Source organism: Strix uralensis, chromosome 5, assembly GCF_047716275.1.
Source record: "Strix uralensis isolate ZFMK-TIS-50842 chromosome 5, bStrUra1, whole genome shotgun sequence".
NCBI classification, from domain to species: Eukaryota; Metazoa; Chordata; class Aves; order Strigiformes; family Strigidae; genus Strix; species Strix uralensis.
In genome coordinates this window covers 45,973,471-45,994,716 of record NC_133976.1, presented here as the reverse complement: position 1 = coordinate 45,994,716, position 21,246 = coordinate 45,973,471, and the positions used below count along the sequence as shown (strand labels likewise).

The 21,246-nt window shown below is 34.6% G+C and overlaps 1 protein-coding gene across 13 annotated transcripts in view; it reads left to right on the top strand.

The window, feature by feature from the left end:
* The window catches only part of PPFIA2 (PTPRF interacting protein alpha 2), a 359,571-nt gene that overhangs the window by 111,047 nt on the left and 227,278 nt on the right, over positions 1 to 21,246 (top strand). For 3 of the 13 annotated variants that reach the window (XM_074870678.1, XM_074870677.1, XM_074870676.1), the window contains exon 1: positions 2,637 to 3,012. The exons of the other annotated variants lie outside the window; for them this stretch is intronic. In XM_074870678.1, the coding sequence (XP_074726779.1) occupies positions 2,932 to 3,012 (81 nt within the window). In that variant the 5' untranslated portion in view covers positions 2,637 to 2,931. Of the gene's footprint in view, positions 1 to 2,636; positions 3,013 to 21,246 lie in introns of those variants that run through there. 13 annotated transcript variants of the gene reach the window in all.

Below are 21,246 nucleotides of genomic sequence, written 5' to 3'. Positions count from 1 at the left end.
TGTGTTGCTTGATACCCAGTTAGACATGGGAGACCTGGTTTTAGCTCCTTGCTCTGAGGAGATTGCTGAATCCCAGCTTTGGGGTTGCTAGGTTTTCTGAAATGTGACTTCTCTTTCTGTAATTGTGAACACGCATATTGCCATGCATCAGTTCATACTTTACTGAATTTTCCTATACCCAGACCAGTTCCTGAAGGGAGACTGGTTTCATGTTTTTCAGAAAAACATTGTTTTACACAAACGTTTTCAAGCTGTTTGAGTGTTACATAAAAAATATGTTTTCATTCCATGAGAATCCTGCAAGAACATGGTGTTGGCCTGTTTCACAGTGAGCTAGAAATAAATTTATAGTCGTTACTGGGAGCATTTCACATGAGGTAGAAGTTAGTGGAGAGATAGAACAACAGTTGCAATGCCATGCCTTCTCTCCAGATCTATACTGATTAGCTAGGGATATGTATTGATTGGAATTTAAATGCGGGGGAGGGGAGGGTGTTGGGGGTTTTGTTGTTGTTATTGGGTTTTTTAGGTGCAAATTCCTTCATCTAAGCAGGGAAACCAAAACAACAGATTGGGAGCAGTATTTTGAAAACCAGTATTTTTTTCAAAATAATGGGCAGCTAGGTCATGGTGGACAGTGATCCCAGTAAGAGTTCCCAGTGGAAGGCTGCAGCTAGAAGATGTGCAGTCTTTCAGGGACAAATATGGGACTAGCAAGTCAAAATACAGCAATAGTATTACAATTGTGGAAGGCATTATTGAAACTGTCACTAGAGCAGTTATGTTTAACTTTGGTATTGACCATTTCTTAAAGATGTTGAAAATATTTTTTTAGCAATGAACTAGCTTAAGGTTTAGAAAATGTCAATATGGGAGATGACCTAAGTTTCCTATATCCCTGGTAGAAACAAGGATTGTGAAAGTTGTGAAGTTGTGAAAGTTGAAGCAAGAGAAAATCAAGCTAATAGGTAGTTATTTAGTAATGAAAGTAATTGTCAATTGGAGAAATGTTTGTGGGATTTTGCACATGAATTCTTCTAATTATGCATTTGGTGAGAAAAATAAGAGGTAAATTTCTGTCATTTTCAGGGCAGTCTTAAGTGTCCATAAAAGAAACTTTATTTGTTGAGCTGCAGGGAAATAGCATGTTTGGTCAGTAGATCATAAAGGAGAAAGAATCAGCTCGGAATAAAAGGTTCTATACTCAGATTACCAACAATCTGGTACCACTTCTTTGACCAGTTGAGGGGCCCATTGCTAACACCAGCATCTAGATCTTCTGGAATAAAATGCAGAGAGGGGAGAATAATCTTAATTGGAAATCTAGGTTTCAAGAAAATGTTCCAGACAGTAGTTTTGCTTTGATTCAGTAAATGTTATAGAAGCAATATCATGGTAATTATAAGAAATTGTTAGACATGACTAGGATCTAAGAAGAGTTTTCTTCTCTTTTAGAAAATGATTATTGTGGTATGTGCCACACTAGCATACACATTTAAACAGACAGACATCTCTGCATCTATCCCAACTCCTTTCATAGTAATGTTACTTTAGAAGCTGTATTATCTTCAGTTGCTAAAAGCATTAAGATAAAACAGGATAAAAAACAGAGGCAGCCTGGCAACTCAGCAGGCTTTTAGATTTTTGACAAGTTTCATTTTGAAAGTACCATTTCTTAAATGGTTTGTCTGTTTCTCTTAAACCTTATGAATAAAATGCAAAGTGCTTGACAGAACATGTGAAGTTAGTTTTCCAACCTCTTTACATTTTTACCCCTTACTGAAACCCTACTTTTCAATTTTTGTAAATGGAACACTTATTTTTTGTTGCTAAAAGTTGTCAAGTTCTTTGAATGTTACTTTCTTTAATGTCTTCATGTAGTTCAAACAATTGTGCATGAAGAAAAATACAATGAATGCTTTTGGGATGTTCAATGCAGGTGTTCACAATATTATCAACCTTAAAAATTACATTTTTTGAAATATACTGTATATAGCTAATGAGCTCAGCTGTAGATCTATAACTTTGTGGAGCACAGTAAGGCTCAGAATAAAATTTCAACCTTATACTTAGTAATGTTGGGTAAACCTTTCCTAAAGAGAGATTCAGACTGAAGATGAGAAAAAAGAATTAGAAAACAATGAGAAAAGAGAGGCTTATAATGAGTATTATACTTAAACTGACTGTAGCTCTGTAAACAGTCTCATAAATATTTATTTCCCACTATTTGCAGCCTGTAATAGAACCAAAAAATTAAGAAGTATAAAAAATATTAATTTGGAGAGCAATACCCTGTTTCTTTGATCTCGGCAAGGCAGTCAAAAAAAAAAAAAAAAACCAAACAAAAACCACCTTCGTGTTATTTAAAGCAAGTTGGGATGTGTTAACATAGCTGTCAGCAACTGAAAAGATAAAATTATCATTGTTATCAAATACAGCTATAAACTGAACACAAGACATGCTTCAGGTTAGTCAGAAGAGGTCCTCTGTTTTTCACTGTGCGTGCTTGCTTGAAATGAAACTGTGTGTTATTGGTTAACTGGGATGCTTAGCATAATCACTTTGGAAGGCTGTGGTGGAGGGAGGTGATTATCACTGAGAACAGATGGGCAGGTCCAAAGCATTGCCAGATTCTGCACAAGCTCCATGTACTGTAGGTTCTAGCTCTCTTTTCTTCGGCATTTCTTATTTTTATTCATTGTGCATATTTTGAAGGGCTAGCTGAGCGAGAGGTAAGGGAGCGATGACCTTACAGTTTAGCTCAGAGATGTAGGAGTGGGGAATTCAAAGCGCTGTCACTATACATCTGAATGGATGGGACAGACTGCATTTTGTACGATTGCCTCCCTAAATGTATGAAAGGATTTATCTCTGAGCTTAGCACTCTGCATCTGTAGCTCTCTGTGGATTGTATTGTGAGTGTGACCAGAAATGATATTCTCGGATATGAACACTGTCTCTGCCTCTTCTAAAGTGCATCCTCCTAATGGGACCCGGTTTTATACTTTTCAGGTAAGTGAACTTTAATAAAACTGAAAGGATTTTTCTTAGTACGTAAACGATAGGTAAACTTTGAGTAAGAGTAACTAATAGGTTAAGAAGCTTATGTGTTAATTAGTTTCATATTGGTACAAGAAAATATGTAAGAAATCAATATTATCACAGTAAGTTTACTGCCTTAAAAAAATCAGCATGTAAATTGTTCCTAAACAAACATAAAATTGCATTCACAATGATTTTGCTATTGATTGTCATTCCCAATAATATTATCGTCTTACAAATCATTAGATTTATAGTTCCTTAGATGGACCCACACTGTCTTCCTGCTTAGTTCAGATAAGCACTGTGTTGGCATTATCAGAAATTCCAAATTCATATTATACAAAAAAATATTTTAAAACCTTTGTATGTTGTACCTGTCTGGATTTTTTATATTAATCCTGAATGTAGTTTTGTGCTAGCTGATGCTTAATTTGATTCATGTGGATAGTAATCACACATGTGCAATTGATAGAACAGCAGAATCTATTGTTAGTATTATTAAGGTTCTCATTTAAGCCAAGTTTTGCCTTATTCAGGTAAATAAGTTTGTGTTCTTAACTAAAGGTAAGAATTTATTATATGCTCTAAATCTAATGTGCAAACCAGTCTAATTACAACCATCTTTCAGTAGCATTTAATTAAAAGAAATCTTCAGTGCCTTGGCTTTGGAAAACTATGTAATCCTACATTAAGATTTTAACAATAATTAAAAAACCCCACAAACCTCCTGTCCCAGCTGCTCCTTATAGCACTCCAGCCCTGCAGGGCAGTTCAGACACTCCACGACTTAAAGTGGCAATAGCTTTTTCAGCTCAGCCTCTGATAGTTAGGCTTTAAGTAACCTGCCCATTCCTGATAATATAACCGTTTTGCCTTTTTAGTTACTTTATGCTATGTAGTGTGATGTCTTTAATATGTAATAAATCCTGTGTATGCTACCAGAGAAAACAATCTGAGGCAATTAAAAGTTGATCATAAAATGCATGGCAAACTTCTTTCACAAAATACAGGTACCCCATTCTTTGGGTCCAATAACTGCATTTCATTTTGTCTTCTTTTAATCCATTGTTTTTAATTGTACTGTCTTGCCCTTCTTACAGTGATGTCAAATGATAGTTGAGGGCTGTGCAGAAAGAATGGCATCCTCCTAACAGTGACGATCTGCTGATCCTGGCAGTGATTCAGAGACATGAATGCCCCAGGCCTGTTCCTCTACAGCATGACTACTTTTTTCACACACTGACATCTAAATATTCTGTACAGCCTACTGTAGCTATGCTCTTAAACACAGTTCCTGACGTCAGGTATTCTTTTTGAGTGTGTTGAGTTGAAAAAGTCACTAAAATTAGGATGCTTGGTTGTGATACCAAATTGACTATTTTATTATGTGGTACTTATGAAAGTAAACGCTAACAATGAAGTATATAATTTTTTTACAGTATGTATTGTTGCTACTAGCAATCTCTGTGATTATTGTAGATATTATCCCACATACAAAAAGTTCTCTTTTGAAAATTATTTCTTCCACTGAGTTTTAAGCTGAGGGCACAATAAATAAAAGGGAAATATAACCAAATTTCCTGTTGTGTTCTGGATACTTTAATGAACAATATAGAGTTAAATGATCTTGGAATGTAAAGCTGCTAATTCAGGACAGTCTGCATTTGTCTTCTAGAAGAGCTTGGTGTTATGAGTGCTAAAAGAATCCCTGAAAAAATAAAAAAAATCGACCAAAGAGAGCCTATATTTTCCTGTAATGCCCTTTAAAAATTATTTTTTTTTAATATTTATTTGTTTACTATATGCAGTATAAAGAAAGATATGTGATGGAACTTTCCAGTTCTTGCTTTGGCTTCCTTTGTCATTGCTTGCTTCCTAGCTTTTGATCACCATGTTTGTGGGATCTTCTCTTTCCCTCTTGAGTTTCTTCAGTCTTTTGCAAATGTAATAATTGCTGAGGACTTCATATGACTCTTGTTAATTGTTTTGATCTGTTTTAAACAACTTTCACCTTTTGCTTTCTTACCTTTTCTATTGTTTCTATATGTTACATTGTGATCACTTTGAGACAGAGAATCTCTTCCATTTAAATAGCTTGCAAAGTTATGGGACAGCTTAATGGTTCTTAATTTGAAATACATGTGCTGGTATTTAACCTAAATATGTGAAAATAGTCTTAGCAAAGTCAATGTCTAGCATGTTTGAAACTGAACAAATACAAAAATTGTGAGATGAGCATCTGAACTCTGACTGATGGAGGGTAATGAGTCATTAAGCTACTGAATTAATTGTACATTGATGTAATGATTAAGCAGCTGAATTAATTGTACATTGATTAAAAACCACAACATGTTAATTCCTTCAGCAACAAAAATGGTACTGAAAGAAGCACAAAGCATGAGTGCAAGTTGTAACTTTATTATCGGCAATTCACTGATGTTCTTAGGAAATAAGACCAAATTGGTCTCCACTGGCCAAGGAATCAGACTGGCCATACAGGGGTGCATCTGGCAGAGCACTTGGACTGGGGAGAATCATAATTAGTGGATATCTTTGCAAGTTTTTAAGCATTTATTAAGATCTAAGTATGCTTTAACATAAACTATAAAGTGTCTTCACACTATAACTGAGCATTAATTGAAATTAGAAGTCTGCCATAAATTTTCAAATTCAGAGATTTTCTTGCCTGATGAACTTTACTTCCAGTAGATTAAATTAACAACAAATTTCTTGACAACTAAGTGCAACATTTAGTTCTATTTTCACCTGTAATGACACAGGATGAATAAACAGGTTTTTTAACTTCTCCCTTCTCTCCCTCTTTGTTGTGTTTTATTAGCTTCTTTGGTCTCCAGGACACCTACTGTTCAGAAGAAGTATTAAATTTTAAAATTACATTGATATCTGCAACTATCTAGAAGCGATGAAATTGCTAGTACCTTTGTTCTGCTCAGGAAATCTGTCGTGAGATTCTGAAAATGTTAAAAGCGTCGGTATTCAGTATATTGGCTGAACCAAATGCTATAATTTAAAGAAGCTTAAGCTTTGGTCCCTAGACTGTGCTTGATTAAAGCAATTAAAATATAAAACTATATGAGAAGGTCATACAAAGAAACTACATACTGTATGAAAGGAAGGAGTTATAACACTATTACGAACAAGGTTTAGTTTTATAATAACCAAGGCAATACCAGAGTTTAGCTCTTTGTATTTCAGTATCTCTCTGTTTCATCTCAATTTGCTTGTGCCATCCTTGTCAGACTTCTTCAGCGATATAACAGAAAGCAGTGATTTTTCTTTCTTTTTGTCTTCAAGCTTGGTAAAAAGGTAGTATTTCTGCTACTCTATGTGGATAAATTAGTTTGCCAGCAGTTCCACAGTAAGCATGTATCTTTTCATGAGCATTGTAAACATCAATGTCCAAGTAGTAACATTGCCTTGCTCTCTGGTTGGTCTTGCGTTTCACTGCATTTAACAGTTATTTGCATAAAATAATGATACGGGTGGAAAAGTTTGGATTAGAAAGGAGATATTTTTAACTTGGATATTGGTTATGAAATGGGAAACATTAATGAACTGAAAAAAATTTTTAATCAAGCTGTTTTTATAGAGAACTTGAGGGTGGTTCCTTTTTATGGGAGCATATCACAAAGAAAATTAATCTTGAAATTTCAGATTTTGTTTTTGAAAGTCGTGTAATAAAAGCAACTTAAATTTATGTTGGTGTTTATCATATCCAGTAAATATTTTTTGTGTTCTTAAATTGGTTGTCAACACCAATAGATGTGTATGCTAACTTGCACAACTTACAAACATTCAAAATATCTTCACATTGTGGACAATGTTTATTTCAACAAAATTTGAAATTGAAAGAACCTTTGTTTCAGGATCTTTCCAAAAGAAAAAAAACCTGAAATATTTCTGTGAATAGTATTTTTAACTCTTGTAACTTTCAATTATTAAGCTAAGTACACATCTAAAGCACAGATCTAAACGCAGAGCTAAATGAGGGCTAAAAGTAGTTGCCAGTAGGCAGAATTTAGGAACTAGGCATGTGCAGTAGAGAGAGACAAACACACTCAAATTGTGGCAGTACATGGGGTCTCATGGATCTGGCTGCATCTCTAGCTTTGAAATCAGCAGTATGCAGTAACAGTTTCCATAAATGTTAAACACAAACCTTCAAATATTTGGAAGCAATACTAGCCCATTTTCTAGTCAGATGAGATTTGTAGTTTATAAATGAACTCTTACGACAACTAGACTATATTCCTTCTTGCTAACAAGTAGTGAAATAAGAACTGGTCTTTTCTGAAACCTTGGGAGGTTAAAGCAGTTTTTTAAAGTTAACTGATGGTCAGAAGGTCTGTAAAGAAATAAAATCACTTTCTTACAAAACCTGCAGAGAAATCCTAAAATACTGATATGACATAAAAATATAAATACACTATGAACTACTGTAAAAGTGCTGATCAAAGGTTTGAAACTGGGTTACTGGGAAACTGGGAAATGTTTCTATACATAAAACATATCTATCAGCATGATACTGATTACTACTGGTTTTTATTTCTTAGCAACTAAATGTTAACTCCAATGACAGTGAATTAACAACAGAATGCAAACAAAAATGTTACTTTCTGGTACAGAATGTGCTTTGAGCTGTGTGGAAAAAAGCATATTCTATAAGAAATACTAGATGCACTCATAAATTTTCCTATTAATTCCTATATTAATAGTTTAAATGAACTTACTCAAAACTTCTGGTTTATACTGTTGTAGTTTTAGTGTTTAAGTAATCTATTGTTCTTTCATGTATCTTCTTATATGGAAATAGTAAATGAAACAAAAAGCCTCTTTATAAGAGAAAGTATCTTGTTAAAATTTACAATTGCACTTGTTAGCATACATTTATCATTAGATTATGCTTTGGGCAGGTATGCTATGCTACTCTAGTAGGCCGTAACTTTTCTTTTTGACTATTTTGTTTCCTCACATATTTCTGTGCAATATAATTTAATAACAAAGACAACAGATTTTGAGTTTATTTGCAGAAATCCCCAGTTTTATGAAAAAAAAAAAAAATTTGGTGATAGAGATGGGCTGTTAGTCACCTTGTATTTGATGTGATCACTCATATTGCTACAGAATTCTTGTAAAATGTATATTTGACGACTGTATCCCTAGTCTATGCAGACTTAATTGCACATGCAGAAAATATACCATATATAACATGAGAATACGGCCAAAAATTTGTGTGTACTTTCAGAGTTGTGTCACCTGGTCCATGGAAGAACTGTGAAATCTGATCTTACCTCAAACTGTTCCTCTGGCCAAGCAAATGGGCAGCACCTTTCAGCAACCCTCTGCCAGGCATGGCATTTCTCCCTTAGTTTTGCCTTTATTTTTATCTAAATCTTTATTTAAAAGATTTTTCACTTAAGCACTGAAACAGTATGTTTCTTTCACAAACATAATGTAAAAGTACTAAAGGCATGTTCTGTGTGAAAACTGCAAGTCCATAGCCAACTGGTAGCTTGTATCAGTAATGCAGGTAAACATCAGTAAAAGGCCAGCTATAACAGGAATCAACTGAATAATTGGTTTTACATGCAAAAAGTTGTGGTGCAGATCATGTAAGGTTATTGTAGACTTCAGAAGGTTTGAAAGCTGCATTAGTGAACATAAATAATAACAGTGGCAGAAAGGCTAACAGTGAAGTGTTTTTAAAGACTTCTGACATGTTAATGGTGACAGAAAATGGTAATGCTGGACCAGTGCTTCACCCTGTAGCCAAAAAACCGAAAAATCATTACAAAGTATGGGCAGTGTCAAAGGCAGGAGACAATAATACAGTGATTTGCATTGCAAAGAGCTTGGAAATATTTATAGCTGTGTAAGTGGGTTTTATATAATTTTAGAATTTAGGAACTTTAGAGGAATAGTGTGAGCAATATGCTTACAGGCTCTTTTACTCAGATATAAATGACAAATGGCAATAGCGGCTGGTGTTACATTACAAGTGAGTGTTATTTATTCTTATTTACTATAATTATTCTGTGATATGTATTTTTATTGCCTGTTTTGTGAAGAACAAACTTAAAGATTTTCTGCTCAAATACAGACATGTTAATGCAGTGTTAATCTGAATGTACCCCCAAAATATTAATGTTCTCTGTATTAAAAAATTATAACATTTTGAAGGAAAAATATTTTAACATTTTATACATTAAAACATGTTATACCAAATAAACTTTCAATAAGTTTCATCTGGTAGTGCTGTTAATTTTTTTTTTTTTTTTTTTGGTAGAATGGAGAAGACTGAGCATTTGTTAATCAGTCTAGCTATACTGACAATTAGTAGGTTTAATCATTTTACTGAGTTGGTCAGAATGTGGCACATAGAACAGAATTATTCAGGCTGACAGGAAAATATGATTGTCTAAGTTTTCAGCTAAAAAGCCCTAAAACTGTTACTGTGAAGTATTTAATGTGGTGTGCTTTAGGTTTCTAGAGAAATAATTTTGTTTGAACAAGGGTTTTTTTGCATAATTCTGTTGTGCCAGAGAATTGTGATTTGTGGCCATCAGTGCTCATGAAAGACAATGTCCTCACCACCAGCAACCCTGTCCACACCTATGATACAGGGAGTATCTTTGAAAAGCTACTTGTTTTCTGGTTAACTTCTGAGTTTTAGCTGGAATCATGCTGAGAGCTGCCCCAACTGCCACCACATACCCACTTCCTGCTTAAAAATCAGTAGCACTGCATGGTCCCACATTTTCCATAGTTTTTTTCTAGCCAGTCAATAAAATGGTGATAGTTTTTATGAATATGCTGTTCTTCATGCAGTGAACTAGGAAGGGTGACTTGACTGAATATTAACTGATCTATAGATACATTTGATGTATGTATTTGATACATTTGCATCCTTCTTTGGGTGGAAACACACATTGCTTGAGGAAGAAACAAAAAACATTATGGTTCTAAGATAAACCTAATTACCATGAATTTGGTAGTGGAAATCAGGAAAAATAATTTTGTGAAGCCACAAGATGAAACTAAACATATGCACACACACAGACACATGGTTTCCAAAAAACAATTAAGAAAAAAATTGAGCATAAAAGGATTCTGTCTATAGTATTTTTCAGTTGTAGAGACTTAGTAAATTATGCTATTTACTCAAAAAATATGATAATTAGAGTAAGCAAAGAATACAGGACCTTAAAATACATACATAAAAGAGCGCTTAAAGGCTTTGTGGCTTAAGTCAATATTCATGTAAATTTTTCTTTTGCCTGTCATACAAAAATATTTTGTCCACATAATAGCATTTTTTCATGTGTTGAAACTGAACAGTAGCCAAGCAGAGCAGTCAGTGCACCTTTTCCATGCAGAATTCCTGTCGTTCAGAGCGTGGCCAATTCTACTTTGCGAAGTAATGGAGTAAAGAGTCAGAAGGTAACTTGTCCTTTTTCTGCCAGAAGCACTGGAGCTAAAACAGAGCTGCTGTTTCTTTTGCAGCTGAGTGGATGTGACCAATGAAAGCAGGGGATCAGTAGGAGGAATAGCAATAGGAGTGCTTTCCTCCTATTCCAGAAATAGGATTGTGGTACAGTGTCTGAATCATAGCTAGAAATCATGTTTCTGGCTCAATTTTCACTTCACTTTATTTTATATAACGTATTTTGTTCTCACGGTCGTTTTGTACATAGTTCATAGATCTGTAAGGCAAGAGGATCTGTTGCTTGCCTGTTATTCATGTAACACTCATGTTGAGAGGTGGGTGATCTACCTGAAAATTTCTTCTTTTTTTTACTCTGTCTTAAGGCAAGAAAACAAGCAGATGAAGGCAGACAATGCAAAATACTTGGCATGTTGAACTGTCCTGTGATTGAAGGCAAGAGATAAAATGCATTGTTTTAATGGTTTTCAATAAGTTGAGATGTGAATAAGCTTTTTTTCCTGGGGAACTTAGCCTATAGGTATGTCTATTTGTGGGAAATTACTGTGATAGAAGCATTAAAGTAAATATTTCAACCTTATTCATAGGTTCTATTTTCATTTTGGAGTAATGTTAATATACATCACAAGATTTTTAATACTAAATTTCTTAGTAGTGATTTCTGCAAATAAATTTTATTTTGCCTCACCTGTTCCTGTCTAGTTAAATATTCAGTTGGCAGTTATGCTTAGCATAACATTTATGGAAGACCATAAGGTTAGAATTGTTTTGAAATGACAGCTGACATAATTAATTTGATATTGTGATTCACTCAAATATGAAACAAATAAGAAAAATATGGATTCAGTATTTCCACTGAAAGAATTAGAATTACTGATTCATGGAAATTTAAGTGATCTGTTTAAATTTTTTCACTAGGAGGAATTACACAGTTTCACATGAGTAAGAGTGCTTGTTCCCATAGAATGTATTATTTCTAGTGATAGGTCTAACAATGTATAAGTTGATTTTTTTTTAAATTAAGTATTCTAATACTGCATGCATGGTGGTGCCACAGTGCAGAGGAATGACTTTGTCTACACCATCAGCCATAACAGTGTTGGTGCTGAGCAAAGCCAGAGTAGTGAGGAGATGCCAATGGCACTGGAAATGCATTTAGGGTGTGATTACATGTAGAGATAAGCTTGTGCTGTAAGCCTAACCAAGGTGTGAGGGAAGCTACTTGATCTGAATTCCTGTGTTTATATCTCCATTAGTAAGTAGTGTGGCAGAATAAATGTTAGAGCAAAGGAGGAGGATCTGATGTCTGTATTATCCATGTTTGGAGGCCAGGTGGGTTATTTTGGAATAGGTCTAATCAGGTCCAATAGGCTGAACATCCACGAATGGATGGAAAGCATTAGATGCAATCTAAGAGATCATCTTTCAATTTCATTTCATCCAGGAGTCATCCAGTTCAGGCACTCTGAAATTACTTCATGATGCAAACCAAAGCAAGTTGAGACAATGGGGAAATTTACTTCAGACCTCCTGATGCAAACTAAAACACTAATGTAGACTTGATTTCTGTAATGGCAGGCTCTGATAAACAGCATTTCAGTATAAGGGCTGAGTTCTATGAGTCACAAATTGTATTATGGGAGAGCGTATTCTTCTGGAGTCCAGAAAGATAAGCCTCTCTATGTTGAGCTAATCTTTGTCAATATAACTATATTGGCAAAGACTGTTGACTCTCTAATGTCATACAGTAATTTCAGATGAAGCTTTTCGAGGCCTGCTATTTGCAGTGTGTTTATTATTTTCCTAGGACTTTATTACTAAAATAAATACTATGTGGAGAAAAATATTATTAGGATGTTACATTTCTGAGCAAATTTTTGATGAAGCAGAGAGGAAGATTTTTTGACATTAAGTTATGGAAACCTCTTTTCTGTACCATACTTTTGTATCAGTAATAGGCAGGCAGAAAATTATTTCAGGTTAGTAATTGAGTCTCTAATATAGTTGAGAACCCTAATTCCAGACTGGCTCAGTAGACGGATTTGATCTATCTCATAAGGTTTGAAAATATATATGGTCTCTGTAGGCCTGAAGCCTTGGATGGCTTGGCTAGCACTGTAATGAACAGTGGAGCATAAACCTAAATATCTGCTAAACTGTGCTCAGCAAAAAAATTAAATTAGTAACTTACTAAACGCACACATACACACATCTATTGCTTGAAGTAAAGCTGTCAACATCAACATTTGTGCTTCAAATAAAGATCTGATGACAGTAGTGCATATGCTCATCTCCTCAGACTGGGAACATTGTAGCTTGTTTGAGATGATCTGAATTTTCAGCTGTTCAGTAAAAGAGACCAAAAGATTTTTAAGTTTGAATAAACCACGGGTGATATTAAAACTGAATTTGGAATCCTCCAGCAGCTTCCAGTTTAGTACCAGAAGAAACAATCCTCTCTCCTTTCAGCAGATATAACAGTCACCATCATGTTTCTCACATACATAAAACTAACACACCTCACATACAAATATAAGTGAATGAAGAAAGAATGAGCAGTTTTGGAACAATGTCAGAGAGATAATCAGAAATAGTTTGGGTTTTGGTGGGGTTTTTTCCTTCTATTTCAGATAATGGTAAAAAACTCAATGCATTTAACCAAACTATTAATCAAGAAGCCAAGGAAAAATTCAGATCAGTAGGAAGCATGAACACCAAACTAAAAGTTACCCATTAAACTAAAGAATCTGTCAATTTTACATAGATCATCCCTCAAGAAGCATTACTTTTTACTTTTGTTTTTAAACATAGTATCTTTCCAAGCACACACAACACTTCTCTAAAGATATCTTTTGGAAGAGATTTATGGGAGTTCTAGAGGTATGATGGAAAGTTGTAATGGGTTCATTATGGAGTAGTGCTTTCAATTGCTTCTTGGAGTTGAGTTGCTGGCAAATAGTTGAATAGCTATCCTCTTTTACTCAAAGTAACTTTGGAAGCATAAGTCATGGTTTTTAGTTAAAGCTTAATTGGATTTTGCATTTACCATAGTATATATAATCATGTTTAGTACTCAATATGGCTTTTTTTTTCTCTCTTTCAGAAGTCAGTATTTGTTGTTGCATCCTTTTGAATAGTAAGAAAACAAAATGTAAAAGTTATGCTGAGATATTTTCTGCTATGTTCCTTTTTTCTAAGGGTGACTCAATGAATAATGTGCAGAATACAGCTGCTACTGAATGCAGTAGAAAGAAGTATATTTTCTTCCAACACTGTGCTCTACCACAGCGCATCTTTGGTGACTAGAAGACAGGCAATACTTTCCATAACTGATATGAAAGCCTGTCCCAGTTTGTACATACCCTGAAGGAACTCTTGCTTTTGTAGAGCTCTGCCACTAAAGAAGTGGTATCTGAAGTCAATAGTAAGTTTCAGCTTTGTCAGTATTCACTATTCACTTATGCTGATTCCAGTGATCTTACCTTTCAGTGGCTCTCTAAACTAAATAGATGCAAACTGACACAAAAATGTGCCTTATTCAAGTAACAGAGTTCATTCAGTTTTTGTGTAGCAAATGAGTCCAGCAGTATTTTAAATAAATGTCTCCTGACAAGGCAAAATTCATATTTTTCATTGCATTTAGCTTTTACCCTCTCACTACCAGCATTTCAGACCCAGCAAGGTACTACTTAGTGCACAGCGCCTTTGGCATTTGTGGAATTAGAGCTCCTGAGGGTGATGTCCCAGGTTGAACTAAAATTGTAATGTATTTGGGCTGTTTACGTATTAAAGGTATACTTTTTATATTTAGCCCAATGTTAAAAACCTCATAGTCTGTGTTTGTTACCTGTTAAAGATACCTTTAACTGGATTCTTTATGTAGTTCTTATTAATCTTCAGCACTTTTATTATGTGATTTTCTAAAAACACCAAACTTTGTGGTGATGAAATTCCCTGATAATCATCATTTTTAGCCTGCTCTCTTGGAGGGCATTTTCTTGTCATGGACTTTTAATAATTTCAAGCTACAGTTTAAAGCCACACACTTTTGGTCAGGTATTATGCATAGTATGCAGGTGTTGTCAAGTATCATTTTGAGAGTTAGACATCAAATAGGCCAAATACCTTTTATGCAGAATTACATTCTTATGCTCAGAGTAAATCATCAGGGACCATGAGGAAAAAAAAAAAAAAAAAACCAAACAAAACCCAAAGCTGAAACAAAAACAACCGAGAACAAAACTACTGTTGGAAGTTTCTCACAGTTTCTCACTTCCTTTCTTACTCTTCCAGGAATAGCAATATATGGCAACGCTTCACAGACTGCATCTATTTCCCTGTTCTGAACAGCGCAACTTCATTGGGGTTTGACGTTCAGGACAAGTTTTATCCTCTCTCTCACCTTTGGTTTGTGAGGAGAACACAACTGTCCTTCCATTACATATGATTTTTTAATATTCATAGGCTATTTATAGAGGGAAGCTTAGTCCTCTGGAAGCATGAAAGTATCAGTAATGCATTAGTGTCAAATTTAATCTCCAATCTTTGTAAAACAACAACTGAGAGGACAGTCAATCTTTTTTATTCAACAAGTGGAAGTTTTCATTAGATTGTCTAATTTTAAATGCCCTTCCATCTTAATGTTGGTGTCTTCTACTTAAATGTAATGCTTATCTGCAAGATTTTTTAAATATGATTGCTAGAAGTAGAAAATAAAAGAAAAATATATTACCCCCTTTAGTCTATATTTTGCTGCAATTTGCATCAGATCTTTGATTTCCTGTATAAACAGAGAAATCTGATGTGCATTGAAGTCTTCTGACACCAGCTCCTGATCCTGTTTAAGTCTCATTGATGTTCACTGGAATACACTGAGAACTTTCAAAAGAGCTCTGGACCCATAGTCCCCTGATTTGTGGGCATGGTCATCTTTATTTTAAAAATTGTGCTAAGGAAATGTGGCATGACCCTGAAAATAGGTGGTATTAGATCTAATGGTTATACCTTTACATTAATTCTTATCTCTAAACTAAAACAAATGTGATTTTGTCTTTTCAAACTCTTACTTTCTGGAGAAAGAACAGTTTGCACTCTTCTAGTCAATCAGAATCACCAAATTAAATTATTATGGCACCAGTGTGGTCTGTGACTGTCTCTAGAGTAACAGTGGTGGGCTCTACTAGAACAATAGAATATCTAGTGTATTTAAGGAGAAGAGGAAATTCAGAAGTTCAAAGGAAATGTTCATGAGAAAATCCATGCTCTTATTTTCCAATCTTTTAATATGAAAGTTTAAAGGGAAAAGCTGTCCATTTCTGCTGTAAATTCAATTGTTATAGTAATTTAATAAAGATCCTAACTCTGAAAAAAGTGTAAAAGAATATAAAACTCCCCTCTCTGTATGACAGACCATTGATTTCAAAGGAATTATTCCTAATCCGTGACTATAAGCATCTAGGTATCTTCACAGGACCCAAGCCTGCCTGTCTGTAAATTTGCTATCTAGCTTATGCTAAACATGATATGTAAAGCTAAGTGAAATCAGGGAGATTGTTATTTCATCAACTCTCATATACTTTTTTTAGAGAAGTGGCACTTGCAGGTGTACCTGTATCTCAGTTTACATAGTCACTGTTTGTGGTAGCATAGTGAAACACTGCCGCTCTCAATATTTCCTGCTTTCATTGAAGGACTTGTCTGCTATTTTAATGATTTGGGTTTTTTTTCCTGAAGTACCATAATGATGTTGTGAAACTTCAACACAAGTGTTTTGGAGTAGTTTCTAGGTCAATAGTAAATGAATCTATTTATTACTTCAAGAGCATTGACATTTTTAAATAATACATATTTTGTATGTTGAGGTAAACCGTATGAAGTAGATCTGTACTTCCAGCATGTTTGTGAGTTGATATTATAGAAGATTTATTCTGAAATGTCTTGATAAAGCTTTACCCTGCAAAATTTGAGAAAGGCACTTGAGAAATCTTTCTTATGGCAGTACTTATGCAGTCACTTTTTCCTGGGAATGTTTTTCCCCAGAAATTATATATAAACTAAATATATATACATTAATTTGAATACGTGCGTATGTGCATAAATATATATATTTCACTATGAAAAAATACCACTTTGGAGTCTGAAATAACTGACAGGACATCAGAAATCCTTGGAGCTCTGAAAGAATTCTTAGGAGTAGGGGGGTTTTGGTAATTTTAAGGGATTTCAGCAGTGAGCGTTTAAAAATGTCTCTGAGAAAGCATAAGCTCTTACAGCTATGCAGCTGTCATTAGCTGTCACAGACCACTTAAATATGATGCTGAGTATTACTTAATTACTGACACCATTCATAAAAAGTTTTGTGTTTTTCCAGACATATTTGAGGGTATGGCAATGTAGTCTTGCTTTGTGTAGGTAAAATCAGCTAAAGGCTTATTGTGTGGTATCTGAGTAAAATAATACACTAATAAAATTCTAATGTTCTAGTGGAAGTGCAGCTGAAGCATCTGATATGTCACTGGCATACGGTCCAGGACAGAAGCTTAGCCTTGTATGCTGGTATCTATCATATTCCTAATCCTGTGGGTAGAAATATGATATATGTGAAATGCTTGAACAGTTCAGGATATGCTTTCCACACTGTGTGACCAGTTGGGAGCTCTGTAAATAGAACTTTTTTATTCCTTAGCTTTTTGACTGCTTTCACTGGGTAAGGCTGCATAGAAAACTGGTGAACAAAGAGCGAGCTTACCTTCCATTTCTCCAGAAAAGAATGGACTGTCCAGGCAATTGTTTTCATCATTCCCATTTATTATCTGAATGACAAAAACTTCACCTTGAGACTTTTATCTCCTGGGAGACTCCTGACTTTAAGGAAGCTGGCGAAAGTCAGCATATAGTAGCAGCTGATAGTTCACACATGTTTGCCTGTTTCATCTCTGTGATTCATTCATAGAATGCCAGATTTCAGAAAACTGCTTTTGAATGCTTGATTTCAGTTTCAGGAAAAAAATCCATTAGTTTATTACCCATCAATGAAGAATGATTTCAGAGCTGTAAGGTGAAGAGCCAAGGGCCAGATGCACAAGGAGATATTGTCATGACTCTTACTTTGGCTCTCAGATTTCACTAAAAAGGTAGGAATGCCATTGTATCTAAATCTAGATTAAGTGACAGAGAGCAAATGCAATTAAGTAAACAATTAAGCACCTGTAAGTCTTGAAAATCACATTTAGCCTATCCTTTTCCCCCAAACGTAGCCAGAACAAGGGAATGTAGTATGTTGGCCCACACAGTTCCCTCCATAAATAAGTCGAGACCAAATACATTTGCTTTTGTCAAGGCAGCATTTGTGAAATCATCCCTGGTAATTTCCTGTTCAGCAAACAAAAACTTAACAAATCTCCTAGATATCTGCAATAGAGCAAAGAGCTAGAGTTAGGTCTTTTGAAGATCACCAATACTTGTAAGAGAAAAGAATTTGGAGACGTGAATTGTTTTCATTAAAGAGAGGATTTTACCAAGGAGACAATGAGCATTCATTTTGATCTTGAGAAGCTTAAGTGAGAAGGACTGATAGTGGGGCTGAAGAATATGCTGGAAGCTTTCCTATGGCACCTGCAGCATGTGAGATCCAAATCACAAATTGGATTGCATTTCTCTCACACATAAAAAAGGGTATGAATATTTTCAAATTTAAGTCCCACTCATTTTATGTACCAGCTGCTTTTTCACCATTTAGTCTCCTTTTATTCCGCTTACAGTTCTGATATAGTTACAGTTCTTTTACCATCTCATTGAACATGACAAAAATATACATTCAGATAGCAGCTGAGTATACAGTATGGTATGACTGGATGGTATAATCTACTAAAGGAATAATAAAAATTTTTTCATTCCATATGTTCTACATATTTGGGAAAACCAGACATGTTTGTTAGCTCTGATTTTTCACCTCACATTTGCATGAAACCAGTGTAAGAATGGAAAGTCAAACCCATTATTTTCTTCCACTTAATTTCTTTCAAATAACAGTGTTATATTACTTCCTGACAGGGCTTAATTAAAGTCTCTGGAGATTTTTCCTAAACTAAGGTTTGAGATTCTTCAGAAAACTCAATTGTGAATTTATCTGACCAGCAGAAAGCTAGCAGGATTGTTATCATCATTATTTTATTTACAGTGTATATGTGTCTTTGTGTGTGATGTGTGAGAGTTAAAATCATTTCAATTATATGTACAATTTTTATAAATGGATGAGCACAGCTAAGACCCATTTCTTCGTAAGTGAAGGTACAATTCTACTTTTTCTCTTTTCAGAAACAAATTTGGATTAGAAGTCAGTGGATCCATTCGTGTTTTGGGGTCCTCTGAGGACTCATCTTTCTAATATAAAAGTTTCACCTTCTCTTTCAGGGCAAAGTTCACCTCACTTGATATTCTGTATCTGTACTGTGAAACTCTACCCAGACTTCTAAACCTACTTGCAGTTCCACTAACCTCTTTTCTGTGTACTGTGTAAGGATATAAACTACTCTAAAAGTACCTGTTTCTAAGATTTTGAGGGGAACTTAGGAAGGTTATCTTCAATTTATTACATGCTGATTTTTGGTCAAATCAAACTTACCTGCAGTGTCCAGAGGCTTAAGAGTGAATATTTGTTTTGTTTTTAAATTTAGCTCATATTTTTGCATTTTGAAAATTTAAGGAGAAGTTATTCTTGATGCAAATTTTGTGTGTGTGTGTGTGTGTTCACTGTATACTTACTCTGAGGAAAGCAAATCTGAATATGAAAACTGTATATTCCAATCACCTTCTGAAAAAATGGATAATCTGATAGTAAGGTTTAATGTGTGGTTGTTTGATCCTTTTTTGCCTAACATGATTTTAGAGAGTGTGATATAGACATGGAAAAATGACTTTGTGCTACTAAAATAAACACCATTCAGTGATTTTGATATCAAATGTTATGTCTATAACCATGACAAGACTGGGGTTTCCAGTGAAGAACAGATGTAGTTTGAATTTTTAGATCAATCTTTCTTTAAAGAACACATCTAAAAATACTGTTTATTTACATTTGTAGTAGAGTTGGCTATGCTTTCAGATTTGAACACTCTAAGATATGTTCACTGTGCTTACATTGCTGAAGGAAATTTCTGTCTGTTTAATATTCAAAATAGTTTTGATATAAACCTATCTGTCAAGAATTGAGAGACAGAGCAAAACAAAATGAATTATGTCAAAGTTTACATATCAAGAGATCAATCTTGGCTTAATAAATAATGGTATATTATGCTTTGTAAGAACCATGTATTAAAATTGTCATCCCTTTTAAATTCTGTATGATCTTTTTTGGATAAAAACAGAGGAACTACAGAGTTTGATTTTAAAAAGCCAGAGAGTTTAAGGGAAAACTTGTTCGATTTTTGTACGTTTTGTCTAACCTTGACATCAGACATCAGCTCTAGGTAAAATGAACCCCTTTTATGCTTGGTTACAGGAATACACTCAGGTTTGTGAGTACAAAAATTAGACATACTATTGCTGAAATTCAATGGAATTTGTCACTTTTCTAAAGTAATGAAGAGAGATTTCTGCAGAATTCAAGTAATGATCTACTGAACAAACAATATATAAGGAGGCATTTGACTATGGAAAATGAACATTATCTCTTTTATTGAAGTGTAATTGTAAAAATAATTGTAGATTTCAGCATGTAGTATGGCTGAAACTTAAAATCTATCCCAATTTTCTCTCTTCTGCCATCCTATTTGATTCCATACTGAAATCCATCATAGGAAGAAGGTAGTAAATCCATCAAATAAAAGCATATATCCAATAAATAAAAACATACTGCAGGAATGACAGATTGAGAGGCAACTTCCCTTTTGTCCTCTGGCTCTGAAAAGTAAGCTTTTCTTAAGTAGAAGTAGAAAGACCGAAGAACTGCATCTTTTTTTTCACTATTTCAAGCCATCTATGATGGTCATAGCACTGCTCTGCAGCAGGTTACAGAAGCTATGACCTGCATAGTGAGGTAATATATGTAGGGATCTACTAGGTTCTTGAAATCTTTAATGATTTGGTTCTAAAGTAGTGTAGTTAGGCAGTTTGTAGAAAACTGCAATGGCTTTAGATAAGCAGCTGTCTGGAAAATATTTTACCAGGTCTAGGAAACAATGTTCTCTAAAGAAACCAACTCTGTGTAACTGCAGCGTCTGTGGACTTCTACTGAACCTAGGAACAACAAATTGGAAAGAAGTTACAGAGTTACTGTCTAGAAAGAGAAGAACTGATCAGTGACTGTCACAGAGTGAAAACTATACTGACCCCAGATTTTCAAAGTCTGAGATTATATGGGCCTGGTAATACTTTAGATAAAAAAATATATTTGTCTCTTTTTTTTGGTCATTAATGTTGAACCTTTTCTCAATGTCTCAGATATTTTAAAAGTCTCGTATTTCAAGTGAGCTGCTCTGAATGGAATTTTAAAGGATCTGCTGGTTGAGAATTTGATGCAGAAGGTGCCACAGTCTATTAGCCAAGAATGACTTCCATAGGGACAGAAAATGCAACTCATTGTCAAAGGGGTTTTTAGGAATTTATCTTTCAAAATATCAGTTGGCTCCAAATCTCCCTTTCTTAAAGCCAAAACTGTCTGAAACCCATACAAGACCGAAGGAAATGCAGGTCTTTTTGTGGGTAAAAATATAATTTTTGCCTTCAGCATGGAGTGGCAG